Here is a 22591-nt window from a genome sequence, read left to right on the forward strand (position 1 = left end):
CACTGTAATAGTCACTGAATTGAATGAATGGATAAAGCTTTGAGAATCATCCAAACAGTGCCTTCTTTTATTATAAAAAGTCTGTAATATCATGAGCACATAATTGCTTAAGTTATTTTTTAGTTCTTCCAGTGATGGTGAATGTACTAAGCCCATTAATTAATTAACTAAACTCTCTCTCTCACACACACACACCATACACACTGCTTAGAGCAATGGATAAAGAAAATCACTCAGTTGTGACTGAGTTTATCTTTATGGGCATCACGCAAGACCCTCAGCTGCAGATCATCTTTTTTGTGGTATTCCTCGTTGTCTACCTGGTCAACGTGGTAGGGAATGTTGGTATGATCATCCTGATCATAACAGACAATCAGCTTCATACTCCCATGTACTTTTTCCTCTGCAACCTCTCCTTTGTTGACTTGGGCTATTCCTCAGCCATTGCTCCCAGAATGCTGGCTGATTTTCTATCAAGGCGCAAAGTTATCTCTTTCTCCAGCTGTGCCACCCAGTTTGCTTTCTTTGTAGGTTTTGTGGATGCTGAGTGCTACGTCCTGGCTGCCATGGCTTATGACCGCTTTGTGGCCATCTGCAGACCTCTCCATTATAGCACTCTCATGTCCAAGAAAGTCTGCTTGGCCCTGATGCTGGGCTCTTACTTAGCTGGCCTGGTGAGTTTAGTGGCCCATACTTCACTCACATTCAGCCTCAGTTACTGTGGTTCCAACATCATCAACCATTTCTTCTGTGAAATTCCACCACTCTTGGCTCTCTCTTGCTCAGATACTTACATTAGTGAGATATTGCTGTTTAGTTTATGTGGCTTCATTGAGTTCAGCACCATCCTCATCATCTTCATCTCTTATGCATTCATCCTCATTGCAATCATCAGAATGCGATCAGCTGAGGGCCGCTTGAAGGCTTTTTCCACCTGTGGGTCTCACCTTACTGGTGTTACCCTTTTCTATGGTACAGTCATGTTCATGTACCTGAGGCCAACATCCAGCTACTCCCTAGACCAAGACAAGTGGGCCTCTGTCTTCTACACCATTATCATTCCCATGTTGAACCCCTTCATCTACAGTTTGCGGAACAAGGATGTGAAGGCTGCCTTCAAAAAACTCACTGGAAAGAAACCTCAGTAATTAAAGGAAAGTAAAATCTGAGTCTCTGGAGGTAAATAAAAGTGAAAGAAAGATATTGTCAGGATATATAAAATGTAAAATGTCACCCAAGTTGCCATCTCCTTATTGAAAAAAAAAATTCAATGTTGGAAGAGTTTTCTAGAACATTTTGCAATCTGAATCTCATGGAGTTTCTACAGCAACTATGAAAGATGGAAATTATCTCAATTTACAGATGATAAAATTAAAGCACTAGCAGGTCAACAAACTTGTCAAAATGAATAGAATATAAAATTGATCCAGGGTCCCCATTTCCTGTGGCAAACACTCAGGTTATAAATTATCTAGAAAATAACCCATGTACAGATTCTGTGACTTTTAAGCCATGTAATCTTGCTCAAATTATTTGATACTGATAAAACCCAATTTAACTTTAGCTTTAAAAACTTTTGATGTTGTTTGAGAACTCTCTAATATCTCCATGTAATGTGTTTTGCTCAAATTCACCCCCATTTTCTGCTCTCTCATTCCTTCCCCATTTTCTGTTTTAGTCATTAAGTCTATTTAGTGATGCTTATGTGTGCAGTGCTATAGGACCGTCTACTGGAGCATAAGTGGCCTCTGAGGAGCTGAATTCCTAAAGAAAACGCGTGCTCCTCCCCCCCAGCAGCTGTTAATTCCCAATAGCTCCTGCTCTAGGAGTGTGGCTTCATGACCCACTTTCCCTATCCCTGCTGGAATTCTGTTGCCTTGATGCATGTCCTTTATGCACAGTCATGGTCACTGTGAATCCATGCGTGCATTAGGCCTGTTATAGACAATAAATACAATAAATAGGGTTTCACCACAGACATACACTGCTTCTGAATCTTAGAATCTTTCTGTTTTGTTCTGAGACAATCCCTGAGGCTTGAAGAGAATGGGTGTTTAGACAATAAGACACTGAGATGCTCAGCTCTAAGTGCAAAACCTTATGACATATTAAGGCTGTACCCCATCCGGTACTAGTTTTCCTTCATATAAAATATGTTTCATAAGCAGCAATTATTTATATTTCTATTTTATCATTTATTTTATTCACTTTACATCTTTGTAGCCCCTCTTTTCCACTCCTCCCAGTTCAACCCTTTGTCCCTCTCCTCTATCTCCTCCTCTTTTCCTCAGAAAAAGGGAGCACCCTTTCCCATCCACCCCAGCTCAAGTTGTGTCAGGACTGAACTGAACATGTCCTTTTTCCCTGAGGCCTGGAAAGGCATATCACTAGCAAGTGAGTCCCTATCCCATGCAGTTCCCACTTCCCTTACTAGGGGATCCACATGAAGCCTAAGCTGTCCATCTACTACATATTTGTAGGGGGCCTGGGTCCAGTTCCTGCATGGTCCTTGGTTGATGCTTCTGTCTCAGCAACTCCCTCTGTGCCTGGTTAGTTGGCTCTGTTGGTCTACTTGTGAAGCTTTTGTCACCTCCAGGTCCTTTTCTCTTTCTTCCCACTATTCCCCAAGACTCCCCATGCATCAACCAATGTTTGGCCGTGAACCTCAGCATCTCTTTTGAGGTACTGCTGGGTAGAGCCTCCTAGTGGACAACTCTAACTGGCCTCTCTCTGTAATGGATTTTAGCCATACAGTACAAGATAAGCATGCTACGAGGCACAGACCCAAAGAAGATAAGTAATAAGGAGGACCCAAGTGATGATGCATCAATATCACTCAGAAGGGAAGATAGAATAGACGGCGGTAGTGGTTGAAGACAGAGAACAAGGCAGGAGAAATTACACAGAGAGTTAAGAGGGTGGAAATCAGACATAAAGAGAGCAAGGGTAACAGAACAGAAGGCCTGTAGAGAAAAGAGGAACTGAGGATGGGGACATCTCTGTGACAAGCTGGAGAATTAAGTCAGAATAGGCTCCTGAAGGGATGTGAGAGGCACTCAAGCAGAGAGACTCCTAATAGCAGAGGCCATAGAGGGTAAAGGGGACACCCACTAACTACACTAGTCTCCTAGTGGAGGGAAGGGAACACCAACCCACCCACAAAAACCTCGACCCAAAATTTATCCTGCCTATGAGATGTGCAGGTATAAAGATAGAGCAAAGATTGAGGGAATGCCCAACTGATACCTAGCCCAACCAAAGACTCACCCTATGGGACAGTGACAACCCTGACACTATGAGCTATACTCTGCTATGATTTATACTAATTTTTAATTTATAAATTATACCTATTTGTGTGATAACAAACAGTAGATAAATTATTTTTAATTTTTGTCCTGCAGTTGTACTTCCACAAAGCTCTTAGTAAAAAAGAATTGTGGATATAAATTCAGTCATCATAGTTTCAATCCCAGTCATACCAGCTCGGTCAGTTAAATCTTTTTATATTTATATCTTCCAGTTTCTTTATTCAAAGAAAGACTCTGTATTTTAATGATACTATGAGTTTGCATAATTAATAATTCAATAAATTTCTTATGTTTGAAAGGACTGAGGCTTTTTTCACATATTGAATTTATTTACAATAAACATAAAAATAATAAATACATCAGTCATATCTGTAATAGGTTTTCAATTTATAATCATCAGTATTCTTTAAAATCAAAAAGAGTTTTCATCACTTCTTTAGTGGCAGTAAGCCAAAACTGAATGAAGTGACTATGAGGAGGTGTATCAGAGTGACATAAAGCTGAGACTCAGTTGCATTTGCTCTATGCTTGAATTATATGACCTCAGGTGAGAATGTTCCAAACAATTTGTAGTTGAGATTGATGGAAAATGTAAGATGCACACTTAATTTTATGGAGCTTATGAATGTAAATATCTTTTCTCACAAGAAAACTAATGATAAATATTAAGAAAGAATCACAAGGTTCTATGTTTTTTATTTTTATTTTTTTATTATTAGTTACATTTTATTAACTTTGTATCCCAGCTGTATCCAGCTCCCTCATTTTCTCCCAACCCCACCCTCCTTTCCTCATATCGTCCCTGCCCCTTTCCAAGTCCACTGATTGGGGAGGACCTTCTCCCCTTTCATCTGACCCTATTTTATCAGGTATCTTCAGGACTGGCTACAAAGTCTTCCTCTGTAGCCTAGCAGGACTGCTCCTTCCTTGGGGGGTGGGGAGGTCAAAGAGCCTGCCATTGAGTTCCTGTCAGAAATAGTCCCTGTTCCCCTTACTATGGGAAACCAATTGGTTACTGAGCTACCACGGGCTACATCCAAGCAGAGGTTCTAGGTTATATCCATACACGGTCCTTGGTGGAGTGTCACTCTCAGAAAAGACCCCTGTGCCCAGATATATTTGGTCCTTGTGGAGCTCCTATCCTTTCCACGTCCTGCTAACTCCCCCTTCTTTCATATGATTCCCTGCACTCTGCCGAAGGTTTGGTTATGAGTCTTGGCATCTGCTTTGATACACTGTTAGATAAAGTCTTTCAGAGGCCCTCTGCAGTAGGCTCCTGTCAATGGAATACTACTCAGCAATCAAAAATGAGGAAATCATGACATTTGCAGGCAAATAGTGGGATCTAGAAAAGATCATTCTGAGTGAGGTATCCCAGAAAGAGAAAGACACACATGGTATATACTCACTCATATAGACCTATAAGTTATGATAAACATAATGAAATCTATACACCTAAAGAAGATAAACAAGAAAAAAGACCTGGGGTAAGATGATCAATCCTCACTTAGAAAGACAAACGGGATGCGAATTGGACGTAGGAGAAAACAAGGTTCTATGCTGATTCACAAAACAACAGTGCCTTTTCTCCAGAGATGTGAAAAATATTATGAGATAAAGTATTTGAGTCACCTTTAAAGTTTGAGCCAAAATATTAAAGAAAAAAGTGAGGTAACCCAGAAACAGAAAGACGGGCATGGAATATACTGATTTATAAGTGGATATTAGCTGTATTTTATAGGATAGCCATACTATAATCTACAAACGTAATAGAGAGGATGCTTAAATCTCATTCAGAATGGCAAACAGGATAGACACCAGAAGCGGTGGAAGAGAGGAAACAGGATGGGAGCCTACTATAGAGGGTCCTCTGAAAGGCTCCACCCAGCAGGGGATCAAAGCAGATGCTGAGACTCAGCCAAACTTTCGGCATAGTGCAGGGAGTCTTACAGAAGAAGGAGAGGGTGGGGAGAGAGGACATGTAGGGGACAGGAGCCCCACAAGAAGACCAACAAAGCTAAAAATCCTCCCAGGGAGTACTACAAAGATTGATGCACCAACCAGGGACCATGCCTGAAGAGGACCTAGACCTCAGGCTCAGATGTAGTCATTTGACAGCTCTGTCTCCATGTTGTTGCCCAAGTAAGCAGAGAAGGGGTTTCCTCTGTCATGAATTCAGTTGCCTACTCTTTGATCGCTTGCCCATGACGATGCAGTATTGCCAGGCCACAGAGGAAGAGGATCCAGGCAGTCCAGATGAGCTTTGATAAGCTGTGGGCAGACGGCAGAGGAGGAGAATTCCCACCACCTTCAGTGGACTAAGGGAAGGGGATGGGGGAAAGAGGAAAAGTGGGTAGGAGTGGGAAGAGTTGAGGGAGGGGGCTTCAATCAGGATATATAACGAATAAACTGTGAAAAAAAGAAAAGAAAATGAGTCAGGAAGTTTACACTAGCCATGGAGGGTACTGGGTCAGAAACAGTTGTTTGGGCTGAATGTTCTGGTGAGAGCTTCAGTGCACCTTCATTATCTCATAACAATTTAAAGATGTGGAATTAATCCCTTAAGAGAAAAGGAGTTATATCCTGTGCATAGTACAGATGTGGCTCCTTGAAATCACGCCCCATACAGGCCTTTGGCCAACTACCTTCCACAAGCCTGTGCTTAATCGAACAGCAGGAAGTGTTGCTTCGCACAAACTCTTGCTTATTCCAGCTCCTGTTCTCCAAACTCTACAAAGACGCCTGTAGATCCATGCAAATCCCTATCATATATTGCACATCCATCAGCACTTCTTCAAAAACCATTCCTAGACTCATCACCACAGGACATTCTCATCTGTGACTAATGAGAACTAGCAAAGGCAACGTTCCTGAAGGAAGGTTCCCCTCTTATTGAATATGGTTTTTATTGCCACCAGATGTTCTGGAGGAAATAGTAATAGCTCTGCCTCTCTCTCAGACTCTGAAGCAGCTGAGAAACTGAAATATAACATGTTTAAGAAAAGTGTTGAGCATTAACTCTGTTACAACTTGAAGCATCTGTACCTTAGTGTGAAGTCTCCCTAGGGAAAAGGGAAAATATGAAGGAAGGGTTAAGGACGTAGAAACATTAAATATGCACCAACATTCACCAAATAAATGAATGGCCATTCCTTGTTGGAACATAAGAGAGCCAATGAAATCCAGGCCAAATTCTCAGACTGGAAAAACATGAACTCCTAACGGAGATTCAGCGACTCAGTTTCTTTCCTGAGACTTAGGTGTAACACCTAACAGTGTTGCCTCATTGGTTGATTGATGGAATGATGGATTGATTAATTGATTGTTTATGCTAAAGACTGTACTCTGAGCAGCATATACTGGCAATGTAACGTCAAGCTCTGCCCAAATAACTCCACTTCTTGAAACAATGCAACTGGAGTTGGGGAAATATAATTGCTTTTATGATCATGTTCTTAGTACGTGGTGGTGTAGGGAGAATTAAAACAATTAAACTTGATTCATATCTGTGCCCTTTTATTTTGTTTTCCAAATATGTAAATTTTATGTTTATGTTGACTACCTGCATCAGAGTTGTGTTTTTACTTATTGATTCTTGAATTTAGGAAGAAGAAATGTTCATATTATGTGTGTTGAATATTAGTAAAAAAAATGAATTTCAACCTTTTGTTTTTAGGCTAAAGTACTCACTTTAGTGATGAGCTTATTCCTCACCACTACCAGATTGTCCATGGCCTAGCAAGCCCCTGCCTTCCTGGCCACCTCCTGCTGTTCTCCTTGGCTCCTTTTACTACTCTTTTTCTTACTCTCCATCCGCTCAGACAGCCACTCTATTCCACCATCCTAGGATCCTTCCTTCTGGTACTTAAATGTTGCTCAGATGAGGACACCCTGCCTATTGCCGTGTGTCAATATCCCTGATGATTACTTTCTCAAAACTGTAGTCATTCCAATGTCATCGTTGTAAGTATACTATATATCAGCACATATGTTAATTTGTGTATTATAAATGATTATGAAAAATGTTTTATTTAAAATAGAATATGGACACCTGTCTCCAGGGAGACTAAAATTATCAAAATTGTGGAATTTTAGATTAAAACAAAAAACAAAAAACACTAAACCTGCAGGTCTACCTGTGTGAGAATTGATATTTCTCTTAACAAAATTACATTATCTAAACAGAGGCAAGTTTCAGCTTGCTGACAATTTTAATAAAATCTTTTTAACAGTATGATTCAGAAGATACAAACTTTACTAGTGAGTAGCAAAATGCATCCATGCAGTGAAATTGACACATTGAAGCCCCACTGTGTACGTGGAAGAAAGACTTTTTTTCCTGGTGCTGCAGATGGATTTAAGTGTTTGTTATGAAGGCAGTGCAACAGCTGATGGTCTAAGTATTTTTCATTCTCTCTCTTAAGACTTAGCAGACCAACACCAGAAGGCCTGCTAACACTCCCATGCCCGCCCATTCCTTCAGATGATTCATGGCTGCAGCAATCCATGTTGATAATCCTGTGGCTAGTCCTGCGTCCACTCCGGTAGAATTTACTGTGACAATGGCCACTCTCAGCTGCTCCATCGTAGTATCGAATTCTCCAGTCCAATTACCTAAAATATAGCTAGACAATTGTTTAGACAGATTTGCAGCACAGGAAAAATTCTCATGTTGTATGTTAGTGACACAAAGTCCAGCATACTTTCATTGACAGCCAGGTTGAGCGATTTGCCATAGGGTATCAATTTGCTCCTGCAAGAGGTCAATCCTCTGATTGAACAACATCAAGCTTCCTTTTAGTTGAGCATTAATTCCTTTATGTACAACTAAGGCATGAGCTACATTGGCTAAATGATTATTCAGGGTCTGAGCAGTCTGCCCAGTATGACTCATGGCTAATGCCCTGGTGGTAGCTCCAACAGCCGTCAATGAGATGGTAGTAACAATGGTGGCTGTAGTTCCAAGATCCCTTTTCTGTCTGAAGAGAGTCATAGTGTGAGGGGCATCAATGGGCACAGGCACCCAGTGAGGCATGCGAGTAACCAGGGCATACCTAAATTTACTAGCATTCCAGCATTGGGCAAAAAAGCAAGTATCATTACCACAATTACTTGGCTCTATCTGGCTAATAATGAATAAAAATGGGGGATATAGACAAACAGGTGTGGGCTTATAGGAAATATTGCCTGTGGTATATATGCAAGATTAGAGTCTCACAACAGTGTGATGCAGCCTTGATCATTCAGGCCTTTACAGCCATTGAAGCAGGACATTCTCCCCAAGCATGGTTGGATACCATAAAAAGCTAAAATGATACGCTCAGGATGCGAGGCTAAGCACTGCACTCAGGGTCAGCCGCTTTGGACCCAGAGAAGAGCATGTCTGATTGCATGCGGGTTGATGCCCCAGGTCCCACCTCTGAGAAAAAGGTATCGGACGGGTCTGATGTTCTTTGGGTGGATGACACCTAAATGAACATCGGTACAAAGTCCCAATTTATTTCTAATATCAGAGATCAGACCTCTACTCTTGCCTGATGCGTCCAAAACAAAAAGGGGGAACTGTAGAGAGCTGCGGAATGCTATGCCTTAAAGATGGAGCTGGTTTCCGCCTTCCACCTTCCCGATGGTGAGTGCTCTCTGTCACGAACAACTCCACATTTGGCGAAGGCTGAGGATCTGGCTTGCTTCCATGTATGTGGACCTACCTGCATTGCCCCCATGGCACGCCTGGGTTGGCTACCCAGAGACTATTTAAGCTGTGGGCTGGCTTTCCCCGGGGTCCGAGGATTGTTCAATGTTCCTGAATAAACTGCATTGAAAAAAAAAAATAAAAAATAAATAAATAAATAAATAAAAAGACTTAGCAGACAATTATCTTAGATTAGCAGTTGGACTTACAGCCCCTTCGTGGATTTTATGTCTTCTGTTTTCTGATAGCTCTCCTCAGAGACCCTTTAACATCTTGATTCCTTAGGCTGTAGATTAATGGGTTGAGCATTGGTGTCACTACAGTGTAGAATACAGCAATGACCTTACCACCAGCCCTGGAGGACTTTGACTGGGGTCTCATGTACATAAAGATGGCAGTTCCGTAGAATAATGTCACAACTGTAAGATGGGAGGCACAGGTGGACAGAGCCTTGTGCCTCCCAGAGGCTGACCGCATCCTGAGAACAGAGAGAAGTATGCGGCCATAGGAAACAATAATAAGGAGAAAAGGAATGAAGACAATGATGATACTGAATACAAAAACCACCAGCTCAGTGAGTGAAGTATCAGTACAAGCCAGCCTCAGAACTGAAGGCACCTCACAGAAAAAGTGATTCAAGACATTTGGTCCACAGTAGGGCAAACTCAAGGTGAGAACATTGATAACCATGGAACTCAGGAAGCTACTGGACCACGAAATGGCAGCCAGTTGGACACAGGTGTTTGGGTCCATAATAACAGTGTAATGAAGAGGATGACAAATGGCTACATATCTGTCATAAGCCATGACGCCAAGAAGAACACATTCAATCATTCCAAAGGAGAGCGAGAAGTACATCTGAGTAGCACAGCTGGCGAAAGGGATGGTCTTCTTCCTCCCCACCATGTTGGAAAGCATTTGTGGGACATTGGTGGATGTGTAGCAGATGTCCAGAAAGGACAAGTTCGTGAGGAAAAAGTACATGGGGGTATGCAAGCGAGGCTCTATCTGGATAATAGTGATGATGATAATATTGCCCACCACTGACAATACATAGAAGAGCAAGAACACAAAAAAGAGAACCAGCTGTATTTTGGGATCAGATGAAAGCCCCAGAAAAACAAACTCAGACACCGTAAAGTTTATTTTTATATGATCCATCTTTTATGGCTACATTCATTTCACAGTACCATGCACTGCCCTGAAAAATCACATGTCCAATTGAGCAGTATTGTAAGCCAGAGATTTAAGAAAATAGATAAAGATCTTAGTTTTGGACCCGGTATTGGGTGTCTCAATTTTAGTGCAATTGGGGAGCTGTCCTTCAGATTCTGTAGAGGATTTTCAGATGAAATTCAATGCTAAATTCATAGTTCAATATAGTTGGTCAGAATTCTTGCCTTTTCTGAAACAGAATTTCATTTTGCCAGTAAGTAATCACTTCATGTTCTCCTCAATCTCCAAAGACTTTGTTATAAGTAATCTACTTCAAAAGATATTAAAAGCATGGCTGAGGTGGCAAACACCTTTAGTCCCAGAACTCAGGAGACTGTGAAAGGCACATCTCTGAATTCAAGGCCAGCCAGGGATACAGGGCTACATTGAGAAACCTGAAACTCTGCCTCGAAAAAACAAACAAACAAACAAACAAAAAGAATCTGGTTTTTCAGGAAGGCAGAAGGGAACAGCAGTCATAGAGACAATAATGAAGGCCACTACACTGTGCACTGTCTACTAATCATTAAGAAAGACCAAGGTTGCAGCATGTGCCACGCCAGGGTCACCTTGATATGCTTACACTGCATAGTACTCTAAGAGAAGAAAGAGAGGCTGAGAACCAAATAAAGTAGGCATGAGGCATACCAATAAACAAGAGCTGGATCTCCTTATTCCTCCACTTTTCTGCTGTATGACATGGGGTGAACTTATGTTTAAATAAAAATGATAGTTTCATGAGAACTTTAAAGATTAAAGAAAAGAATGTGTAAAGAATTATATGCAGCACATAGGAATCAATCTAAAACTATCTAGTGCTGGCAGTGCTAACACAATATGATGATGCTACACTTACCTGGAATTCACATCTATGGTTATAGTCATCGTAAATAAAACGCTTTACCACAAAGAATCTAAACATGCTAGGGTTAATAGGACCTTTACTGAGACCTCCTTAGGCTCTTTGTTGTGCCTATTTGCCTCAAAAATATACAGTGTTACATCGACCTTGGCTCATTCCGTCAAAGAGGAACAACCTAGAAATACATGAGATAGCAAAGAAGTCTTAAGCACAGACACACAGACACAAACATTTCCATCCACTTCTCCAATCTCTTTTCATTTTCTCTTTTTTTTATATTTCTTCCTTTCAATATTATTTTGATACTAACTTTGTGCTAGAGGATGTTTGTACACTAATAGCTGTAACAAATTCTCCTGAATCTCTAAATGGGTGTGTTGCTAACAGAAAGTTGCAAAAAATGTTTTCTGGAGCCTGAGGAAGTGGGATATCTGCTCAACAAGATTTTTCACTATATACATATATATGTGTGTGTGTGTGTGTTTGTGTGTGTGTGTGTGTGTGTGTGTGTGTGTGTGTGTGTATTCACAGGTCATGAAACAAACACAGCTTGCAAGGCAAACACTTCAAACCCTTGTGTTACACTTGAATTTACATGAAGGTTTTCAGGCCAAATAGTGATATGAAGTGATGTTAAATTATCTAGACTGTGAAGCCCAGGAACTAAAGCAAGGGAGTCTTGGGAAGAGCTAAGTTGCAGGTTTCTTTTCTTCTTAATGAATAGTGGAAGTGGGGAGTGTGGGAGGCTTCCAAGTTCATTTGTACAGCCTCCAAACATCACTTTCATCTTGTATTATGAACAAGAAATGTTAATGTGGTTTTTAGAAGTGACTCTTTGATCACCTCCCACTGGCGAGGTAGCCAGGGAGAGGTGATGCAGCCAGTCCTGATGATCTATGATAAGCTAGGGTCAGATAGTAAGGGAAGAGGACCTCCCCTATCAGTGAATTAGGGGAGGGGCATAGTGGGGAAAGAGGAAGGAAAGGATTGTATGGAGATGATGGGGGGCTACAGCTGGGATAAAAGGGATTAAATTATAATTGATAATAATTAAAAATAATAATGAAAAATTAAAAATAAAATTAAGACTTAATGACATAAAAATCGAAGTGGCTATAGTGCTAGCTTCCATGGTTTCTCCAATAGATTAGATTTCTCTATAGTAAACAACGAGGAGAGTGGATGACTAGGGGTGCAAAATTCTAAAGTGTCTGCTTTCCAAAACACCTTTTTACATGCATTCATTGGCTGAGAGGCCTTGTACATTCATATCATCAGTCTGTGACTTGCTGAGCTCATCTGTAGAACAAACAAAAATATCATCTAGTTCATATATTTTATATGACAGATAAATTACATGAGAGAAACTGCATGAAAACATGAAGCAAAATGAGGAATTGATCATAATCATTCAATACATGAAATCATCATAACATCATTATGTTACATTACCACAGTAAAGAACTCTTATATGTACAGAAAAAGAATTTTTGTCAATACTAAAATTAAAAAGGAAGAATAGCCTTTGATACATGAAGTGCTTTTGTATGGTTAGTATTTATATAATTTTACTTACTACTTATCAATAATTTAAAATTACTTGAGTTATTACAAAATATTTGTTAGATGCCCCAACAATACTCATGTCTGTACATAGGCATAGAAAGATCAATGTCAATGTATACTAATTGTATAAAAATGTATAGTTTCTGATCTGTCGATATGCATGCTCACAAAATTGGGTGATACAAAAGACATCAATATTTTGGGTAACTTTCTCCGCACTGTATATTTCAAATATAAACTAATAGGATAACCTCTTAATTTCATTGAATGTACACAGTTTCCCCAAAGAGCATCTTTAGTCATCTAGTGCCTGTAATTGCTAAAAACATCTATAAACCATGCAATTGTGGAGCTATTTGGAATATTAACCGACCCTGTTCCTATGTGAACACACAGTTATGTCTCATTCACACAGGACAGTAGAGAGGTTATTTTTAGAAATAAACCTAAAAGCCAAAATATGGAGAAAATTCACAGAAATAAGTATGAATTTTGAGGAGATTTTGTATAATTCCTTGCAGATCTCATGCAGGTATCACTATCGATGTCTAGTTTACTATACAACCTCCATTTGTTTCACAGGGCAATAGCTATCATTGCCAGTGTCTTCTTCAAACATACCTGATTCAAATGCTGGTATTATGTCTTTCCTACAGTACACAAGACTTCCTCCTTTGCAATAACCAAGTCTTTGCTCTCAAACAATCCCATGTCTACTCTTCGGATAATCTTGTGAGTGTGTGTGTGCGTGTGTGTGTGTGTGTGTGTGTGTGTGTGTGTGTGGTGTATCCAGCAGTGTGTAGTTTGGGGTTTCTGAGGGCCCTTTTATGTTTGATTATGTCTATCTAGTCCATAAAATAAGCACTACTAAATACTGCTCAATGAATCCTTGAATTTTCTTGTATTCAACTTTATCTTATGTGAGGAGTAAACCTATTTTCATTATATCCAAGATTCTCTCAAAGTATATACTCAAGAAAAAGAATTTACTTACCAGTGACAATGTTGCTTAATGCTCAATAACTATTTAAGTCCATTTCAGTTGGTATCATGCTTAAAAATCAGAATGTGTGGTTAAATTATACTTTTTCCTAAATTTTATTGGCATTATATACACACAAACTACTCAGCATTTATGCACTACAAAGATGAGAACAAAATTTCCTTTCAACAAGTAACAAGAAGTCTCAATATTTTTACAAAAAGCTAGAAAAGTTGGTGCTCCATTGTAAGTTCAATAACTCAAACTAATATTCATATAAAGACCACATTAACTGAATACATTTCCTGATTAATCAAGTTGTTTATCAATTACATTTGATTTGTATTTTTTTTTTTGATGGACAAGACAGACATTATTGATTTTGAGTAACAATTTCTTTCCAGGGATAATTTTGCAAAATAATATATTATAGGAATTAAAAGAATAAAATCTGGAAAAGAAGAATAAGAATATGAATGATGAGCACAACACTTTGCACTGCATTATTTGTGCAAGCTGTGTTTATTCTTGTCTTAGAAGAAGTGACAGATATGTTAGTACTAATTTATGAGATAATGTAGATGTTGTTGCAGAATGAATTTGAAAGTTTAGCTCAGCATTCAACAAAGGATTTTATAAATCACTACAAATAGTTTGTTTATAAGTTCTAGGTTAATGCAGTTTCTAAAATTATACTTCAGTCATTCTTTTTGTGATTGTTTAAAGACAGTATCTCCTGTATCTATCCTTAAGCATCATGTGTAAATGAAGTTGATGTTGAGTCCGTGATTCTTGTCTCTCTGGCTCTCAAGTTTCTGAGATTACAGAAATGCACTACCATACCTAGATTAGACATAATCATATTAGTAATGTTTAATATGTTACTGTAAAGGCATTTAAAGCCTACTTTAGCATATATAAACCCTGTTGCTAAAATGTATGCTTCCCTTTCAGGGATCATCGGTTCCTCGAAAATATTAAATACATTTTGCAAATAAACTTATATGAAATATCTATTTTTAAATAAAGGAAATAAACTGGTTTCAGAATTAAGAAATAATAGAAATTACTTCATAACAAAATTTATCCAATTATGTCTACATATAAGGAATTCAATCAAGTGATGTAATATCCAACTTTCTAATGAATTTATCACTGATTTATGCAAATTATGCTGGAAGAATAATTACCTCTTAATCAAATAAGGATACCATTAATAGTGCTTAAAGGTTATTCTAACATATTGATATTAGATTACCACTTTCCAAGAATTAATATCATGAACAGTCTTGAAACTGTGTGGAAGGGAAAGAATGTGGACATCACAAACTCTTTGGAAGGAAGGGCTTAAATCAACAAGAATGCACAAACATTTAAACAACTCTTGATGGTCAATAAAAGGAAGTTTATAACTTTACCCTTGGTGTACATTTTCTTTACTGAAAAAAAAAAAACTAAATCTGACATTATTGCTACCTACTATGATCTTTATTGCATGGGCAATGTTTTCTAAGATATTTGTAAATATTTAATTTTATCTTCATGAGAACTGACTTTAAATACAATAATATTAAAGATCAGAGGGACTGTGTAACTTTCTTAGAAAATTTACTGGAGTCAAAGTCTACATTTAGTTCTTAGAAATCACACTAATTATTGTTATTGTTTAACAACAACAATAATAATTTTATATGCCTCAACATGTACTACAATTAAAAACAGAGCTGAGACGTGCCCGGATCAGAAGAAATGCCTGGAGATATCTACCTTGTGCCTGTCTTCTGCATCTTCAAGAGACAAAGCTGAAGAAATTCAGGAAGAAGTAAGTACAATTTCACAGAAGTGAATTAGTCATGGTAATACTACTAGAATGCAGCTCAGCCTTCTTATAAAATGAACTAAGAGAATAGTGTGCCCATAATGAAATTTCTGAATCATCTGAGTTCTTTATCATGTTAGATAACTGAATGAATTTTAAATTCTTCAGGGAAAAAGTCCCAGCCCAACAATTAAAATTTAATTATTTGTACTGTGTAAATCTTGAACTATCTGTTTGGCTATTATTCTCTCATTTATGAATGTGTACATGATTTATACACATTTTCCACTGTCGAAATATGATTGTTAATGCCTTCTATATATATATATATATATATATATATATATATATATATATATAATTCTAGAACAAAGGAACTAATTTAAACTTAAAAATTCAATACTGTATCAATCTCAGGGATACTTCATAAAGCCATGAACTGATCTAAATCTGTCAAATAGATTTTCCAAGAGATAAAGAATTTTGAAATAATCAGAGTTCTCTTTATTTATTTATTTTTCTCCAAAGGAAACTCCTTACCCACTGATAATCACCTTCTTTTCCCCCATTTCTTCCCTTCCCTCCCCATATTGCTCAGAACTGCTGAAAAACAGCTTTCTGACCATCCTGTAATAAGTTCGCCCTTTAAGATTCTTTACATAAGTGAGAACATGGAGTATTGCTTTTCCCTGCACAGCACATTTCACTTAGCACAGTCTTCTCCAGCTCCATCCACAATACTGTGAGTGACGGGATTTTCTTTCTTTTCAGGTTCCATAGTTGTCACCTATGTAGAAACACCACATAGAGCTTGTTCATTCATTAATTCATGGATATTTACATTGTTTCTGTCTAGTGAATGAACAAAAGTAGTTTGTTCTCCTGGGGCTTTCATTTGAATCAGTTACATATTAGCAAAACCACATTCAATATTCAACTGAATAACTCAAGTTGGGTAAAGACAGAAAAAACAAACAAACAAACAAACTCAAAACTGCTGAAATAACAATGTGATGGCTTCATTAGTAAAGGAAATTAGAACTGTAAAAAACTGACAAGAAAACATAACGTAAATTAAAGGTGGAAATTATTAGACATTAATTGCTCAAATGCATTGAAATCTAGAGAACCGAAGTAAACTACTTTCTGTTAAAAATGTAACAATTTTTACATTATATATATATATATATATATATATATATATAATGGCAAGATTAAAAAGGTGTCTTGGGAACTAACTCACCTTTTCTGAAGGTTGTAGGGTTTTTTTGTTGTTGTTTTGTTTTGTTTTTTTTTAGGTTTGGGTTTGTTTGTGTTTTGGTTTTGGTTCTGGTTCTGATGTTTTATTTTGTGTTTCCCTAGAGATATCAAGCAGGTATTTGAATCTGCATGGCCAGAGAACAGCAGACACAGTAGGTATCGTCACCATCAGAGGGATGATATCACCAAGGTCTAAATACTATAATTAAAAGAGCAAGAGGAACAAAAGCTGGTTATGAAGACAAGGAAAAGAGCCAAAGGCGGAACAGTAATCAAGACAGCATCTGGGAGGAAATGAGAAGGCCATCCATGTGAATATGATGACCTGAAAACCAGAGACTATCAGGAAGGAGCAATAGACTATCAATAGACTGTGACAAAAGCTGTGCACACACTTAATAAGAAAAGGGTTTAGAGTTTACTTTTGTTTAGTAGATTTACCATAAAGTCACTGAAATCTGGGGAAGAAGCAGTCAGAAAAGCCTAGGTGAAGCAGTCTTTTCTCCAAGTATGCTGCTCACGCTCATACATGTGTGCTTCTGAAAAACTGTGTGCTAAGGACAGTACTAAGAACTGAGTAGAAACTGAGTGTTTTCTTTGGCTCTAAGACAATAAGGTTTTAAATAAAATACTATATTGTGATCTTTACATATTTAACTACCATATAATTTGGCTTAGCAAAAAGTCAAAATACCTGAAACTTTTTGTTACAACACATTCCAATTCCTATCTGTAAATTCTTCTGATTTTTTCAGTTTTCACAGCACTTAGGATTGAACATAGGGTAATATATATATACATATATATATATATATATATATATATATATATATGTTACATAAAATGTGCTAACTCATTTGTGCTAGCACATTTTCAGTTCTTTGTCAATTTCAGTAAAACTTCTGCAGTACTATGAACAGAAACCCCTGATACACTGGAATACAGGACATTCCATGTAATACTTAATGCTGCTTAATCAGCATATTATATGAACTTTTCCCTAATTATATTCATTAATTAAAAGATACTAATAGTAAAAGTGTTATAAAAATAAAAAATGGGCGAGAAATACTTCAGTGGTAGAATACTGCATGCCTAGCATGCAGTGTCCAGAAATTCAATCCTCAGCAGCCCCCCAAATTAAATGAAACAGATTTTCTAGTACTATATAATTTATTTTAGAATAATGATTTTTGTTAAAAACATGCGAAATAGCTATGAAATGTGTATTTCTTTATATATCTGTATACATTTTCTCTATCCTTTCTTTTCCTGTCAATCTCATATTTTCTTCTGTTCATGTACATTGTAAGGGGAATCAAACAAAGAAATAAAAGAACTTCTGCAGCCATGAAAAACGGTAATCAGAGACAGTTACTGAGCTCGTCCTGTAAGGATTCACAACAAACCCTGTAGAATAACACGTCCTCTTCATCCTGTCTCTTGCTGTGTAAAATGGGAAACACCTCCCTCATCGTGTTGTTCAGATGCTTCCTGGATCTATGTACTCTTGCAGAGAGTGGATCTGTCTCTTTTGGATCTGTGCTTGTCCTCTGTCTGTACTCTGAAGACCTTAGTGATCTGTGTCTATGAAGACGGAAATATTTCCTTGGCTAAGTCTGTTGCTCAGCAATTCTTCCCTCCTGGTCTTGGATAGACTGAGTGTTGCCTGTTGCTTGCATAGCTATGTGATCATCTCACACCATTATTACCATGCTTGCCTCTAAAGCCATGTGCATTTTTATTTTGTTACAGCATCTTATATGGGTGGTTTCTTATGTTTTCAATTCTCACCAAAGTTTTACATTTGACTTCTGCAGTGACAACACCCATAATGAGATTATCTGAGACTTGCTTCCCCTGCTAAAGCTGGCCCGTGGCAGGAGAGGTACAAGGAAGACACCAGGCCCTAATGTACTTCCTCTTGGTTGTGAGTGCCATGACATCTATTTCTCTCATGTTGGCCTCCTACCTCTGTAAGAAGTATAATTGATATTTAAGAACTGTATATTTTAAATTCATTTTTTTAATTTTATTTTTTCTTATCAGTTACCTTTTATTAACTCTGTATCCCAGCTGTATCGCAATCCCTCATTTCCTCCTAATCCCACCCTCCCTCCCTCATCTCCACCCTGCTCCTTTCCAAGTCCACTGAGGGGGAGGAGCTCCTCCCCATTCATCTGATCTTGTTTTATCAGGTATCTTCAGGACTGGCTGCAAAGTCCTCCTCTGTGGCCTAACAGGACTGCTCCTCCCTTGGGGGGTGGGGAGGTCAAAGAGCCACCCATTGAGTTCCTGTTAGAAATAGTTCTTGTTCCCCCTTACTATGGGAAACCAATTGGTTACTGAGCTACCACGGGCTACATCCAAGCAAGAGGTTCTAGGTTATATCCATACATGGTCCTTGGTTGAATGTCAGTCTCAGAAAAGACCCTGTGCCCAGATATATTTGGTCCTTGTGGAGCTCCTATCCTTTCCCCATCATGCTAACTCCCCTTTATTCATATGATTCCCTGTGCTCTGTTGAAGGTTTGGTTATGAGTCTTTGTATCTGCTTTGAAAACACTGCTAGTTAGAGTCTTTCAGATGCCTTCAGTAGACTCCTGTCATAGGTTCAATGCACATCCCATCTGTCTTTCTAAATGAGGATTGATCATCTTACCCCATGTCTGCTCTCTTGATTATATTTTTAGGTGTATAGATTTCATTATGTTTATCATATCTTATAGGTCTATATAAGTGAGTATATACCGTGTTTATCTTTCTCCTTCTGGGATATTTCACTCAGAATGATCTTTTCTAGATCCCACCATTTGCCTGCAAATTTCATGATTTCCTCATTTTTGATTGCTGAGTAGTATTCCATTGTGTAAAAATACCACAATTTCTGTATCCATTCCTCCATTGATGGACATCTGGGTTGTTTCCAGGTTCTGGCTATTACAAATAAAGCTGCTATAAACATGGTTGAGCAAATATCCCTTTTGTGTACTTGAGCAAAGTTTGGGTATATACCAAGCAGTGGTTTAGCTGGGTCTCGAGGAAGCACTATTCTTAATTGTCTGAAAAAGCGCCAGATAGATTTCCAAAGTGGTTGTACCAATTTACATTCCCACCAGCAGTGGAGAATGTGGAGGAGGGTTCCCCTTTCTCCACAACCTCTCCAGCATGTGTTGTCACTTGAGTTTTTGATCTTCGCCATTCTGATGGGTGTGAGGTGAAATCTCAGGGTCGTTTTGATTTGCATTTCCCTGATGGCTAATGAGGTTGAGCATTTCTTTAAGTGTTTCTCTGCCATTCGATATTCCTCTGTCAAGAATTCTCTGTTTAGCTCTGTTCCCCATTTTTTAATTGGATTACTTGGCTTGCTGCTTTTCAGCTTAGCACAGGCTCTAAGAGCAACAATCAATAAATGGGACCTCATGAAACTGAAAAGCTTCTGTAAAGCAAAGGACACCATCATCAAAGCAAAACGACTGCCTACAGATTGGGAAAGAATCTTCACTAACCCTTTATCTGACAGAGGACTAATATCCAGTATATACAAAGAATTAAATTCATTTTTAAAACACTCTATGCATGCTACTTGGGAGATAATAATAATAAACAGTCTAACCTAAGTGTGAATCCAAGGAGCTGCAATAGTATGTTGCCTACAAAATATGCCCACTAGTAAAAGAATGGCCTTTTTGTATTATAGCTGAGTAAATAAGGCTAATTAATTTGTCCAAGGCTACACAGCTAATCAGGCTCACTCCTGAGATAGGGGTCAAAGCCTGCTGGATTTTAGTAACTCAGATGCAAGGAGAAGCCCCCTACAAAGGTATGCTGGTGGAAGAACCTAAAACACAATGAAATGATGACAGTGGTAATGAAAATAGTACGGGTAGTAATAGCAGCCAATCCTAACAGATGTCCCTCGTTCTCTGGTCCCAATACTGGTTCAAGCGTCACATCTATCAAACTTAGTATTCATAGAAAACCTATCAGGTAGTTACTATTCTCATTTTGTAGATAAAGAAATTGAGGCATAGACACTGTAATTAGTTTGAGAAAGCTACAAAATATTAGATAAATAAATGATGGATTATGTAATGGAAATTTTTGTTTCTTTAAAAACTCAGTTATCTTTTAAAAAATTATTATTATCATCTATTACAATTTATTCAATTTGTATTCCAGCTGTCTCCCTCATCCCTCATCTCCCAATCCCACCCTCCCTCCTTCTTCTCTCCCTATGCCTCTCCCCTAGTCCACCAATAGGGGAGGTCTTCCTCCCCTTGTATTTGACCCTAGCCTATCAGTAGGTTTTCAGTTTGTAAGACTAGATGTCTCAGCAGTCAAAACCAGGTGCTAGAGGCCAAAGAAGGTCTCAGAGAGCTACCAGATTTTAGCCCACATTGGAATCCTGAATGAGTGGGTCCTCCTAATCTCGGTAAAGAAATGGCTCAGAATAATGGATCGGTGGAAATAAGCAAATAAATGGAAAGCATAAGCTTCCTTCTGCCAAGTCTTTTACCCCCCTGTGGGTTGCCAAAAGACAGTGTGTTCCAGATTTAGGGTAGATCTTCTGATTTCAAATGATCCAGATTTAAGGTAGATCATAATTATGCCTAATATGACATAACTATCCCATGTTATGTGCATGTGTGTATAAGCACAAATCATATGTGTATATATATATATACATATACACACACACATAAACATATATATGAGGTTCTTAAAAAACAGAGCAGAAATGCTCATATCAACTATAATCTCATTTCTTTAATTTTTGTGGTCCTAATTGCTTATGTTTATAATTACTTTCCTCTACTGCCCATTCTGTATTTCATCCCTTTTAGCAAGCATCTAAGTAGATCTTATTTTTCTTCTTAATGGAGTGACCCATCCCTTCATTCTTGAAAGGTCTATGCCTTTTGTCATCCTGCTTGTATTGGATTGCTGTAGTTTCCCATTGGTTTCAATCTCATAACATGATAACACCAAGAAATGCCCAAAAGAATCTCCTGCATTCCACGTATTTCTGTCCTACATCCACTATGGAGAAGAAAGCCAGTTTTCCCTGCTTCAGTATGGATCAAGCATCCTTCCTAAGTCTATTATTCCTCTCTTAGCCTGTTGGCTTAAGGGCATTAGAAGTCTAATGTGGGGGCAGGGGGGAGTCAGCTTCAGCTCCCTGTCTAGAAACAAAACATCTAGGCCAGCAGAACTTAAAGTTACTGAGGTAGGAAGTAAAAATGTCCCCAGTGGGTCACTAGGCATGCTAGTAAGTAGAATCATTCTCCCCACCTCCACCCCCTCGATCAGTGGATCCATGGATGTGGCATATAGGATGAGCTGTGTCAAAGCATCTACTGCCTCCCTGTCTTCTGAGAGCCCTACTCTGGCTCTCTAGACTTGTCACCTAATTGAGGTTATAATTTTGTCTTCAAGAATGTATTCCATCATTCAATTAAGCCAGATGTATCAGAATTGAGAGGAACATAGAAAGATCCCTGTATTCCATGAGCATAGGCCCACTGCTGATTTTCTCTGGTTATGGAGTGAGTGCAATACCACGATGGTGGATAAGGCATTTGGTAAGTTTTAGCAGAAGCATTAAGTGCAGGAAAGGCAAGTCCATGACTCCATGACCTGTATCTATTCGAGTAAGGATAGAACATTGTCCTTTCTATGTAGAAAGTGTTCCAATGTAGTCAACCTGCCACCAGGTTGCTGGCTGGTCACACCAGGGAAATGGTGCCATTTTGGAGGTTCTGAGTTTGTCTTTGCAGTTGGCAGATCTGGCCTCAGCAGCTGTTGTCAAGTTCATATCAATAAATTAAAATTCACATTGATGTGCCCATTCTCTGCCACTGTGGCCACTTTTTTTCATGGGACC

General features: G+C 38.5%; 2 protein-coding genes across 2 annotated transcripts; one reads left to right on the forward strand and one right to left on the reverse strand.

The window, feature by feature from the left end:
* The first annotated feature begins 215 nt into the window (after positions 1–215).
* Positions 216–1148, forward strand: LOC110566959 (olfactory receptor 5AR1). The gene has a single exon (XM_021664880.2). It carries the CDS (start codon positions 216–218, stop codon positions 1146–1148), a length of 933 nt encoding a protein of 310 aa, XP_021520555.1.
* Positions 1149–9225: 8077 nt separating this feature from the next.
* On the reverse strand, positions 9226–10161 carry LOC110566954 (olfactory receptor 2G3-like). The gene has a single exon (XM_021664875.1). The coding sequence runs from the start codon at positions 10159–10161 to the stop codon at positions 9226–9228; it is 936 nt and encodes a 311-aa protein (XP_021520550.1).
* Between the last annotated feature and the right edge of the window lie 12430 nt (positions 10162–22591).

The sequence above is a fragment of the Meriones unguiculatus genome, chromosome 8 (genome assembly GCF_030254825.1).
Source record: "Meriones unguiculatus strain TT.TT164.6M chromosome 8, Bangor_MerUng_6.1, whole genome shotgun sequence".
In the NCBI taxonomy this organism is placed as follows: Eukaryota; Metazoa; Chordata; class Mammalia; order Rodentia; family Muridae; genus Meriones; species Meriones unguiculatus.

Bases quoted from the DNA above. Each gene is read 5' to 3' on its own strand.
- LOC110566959 (XM_021664880.2), top strand. From the start codon at position 216: ATGGATAAAGAAAATCACTCAGTTGTGACTGAGTTTATCTTTATGGGC.
- LOC110566954 (XM_021664875.1), bottom strand. From the start codon at position 10,161: ATGGATCATATAAAAATAAACTTTACGGTGTCTGAGTTTGTTTTTCTG.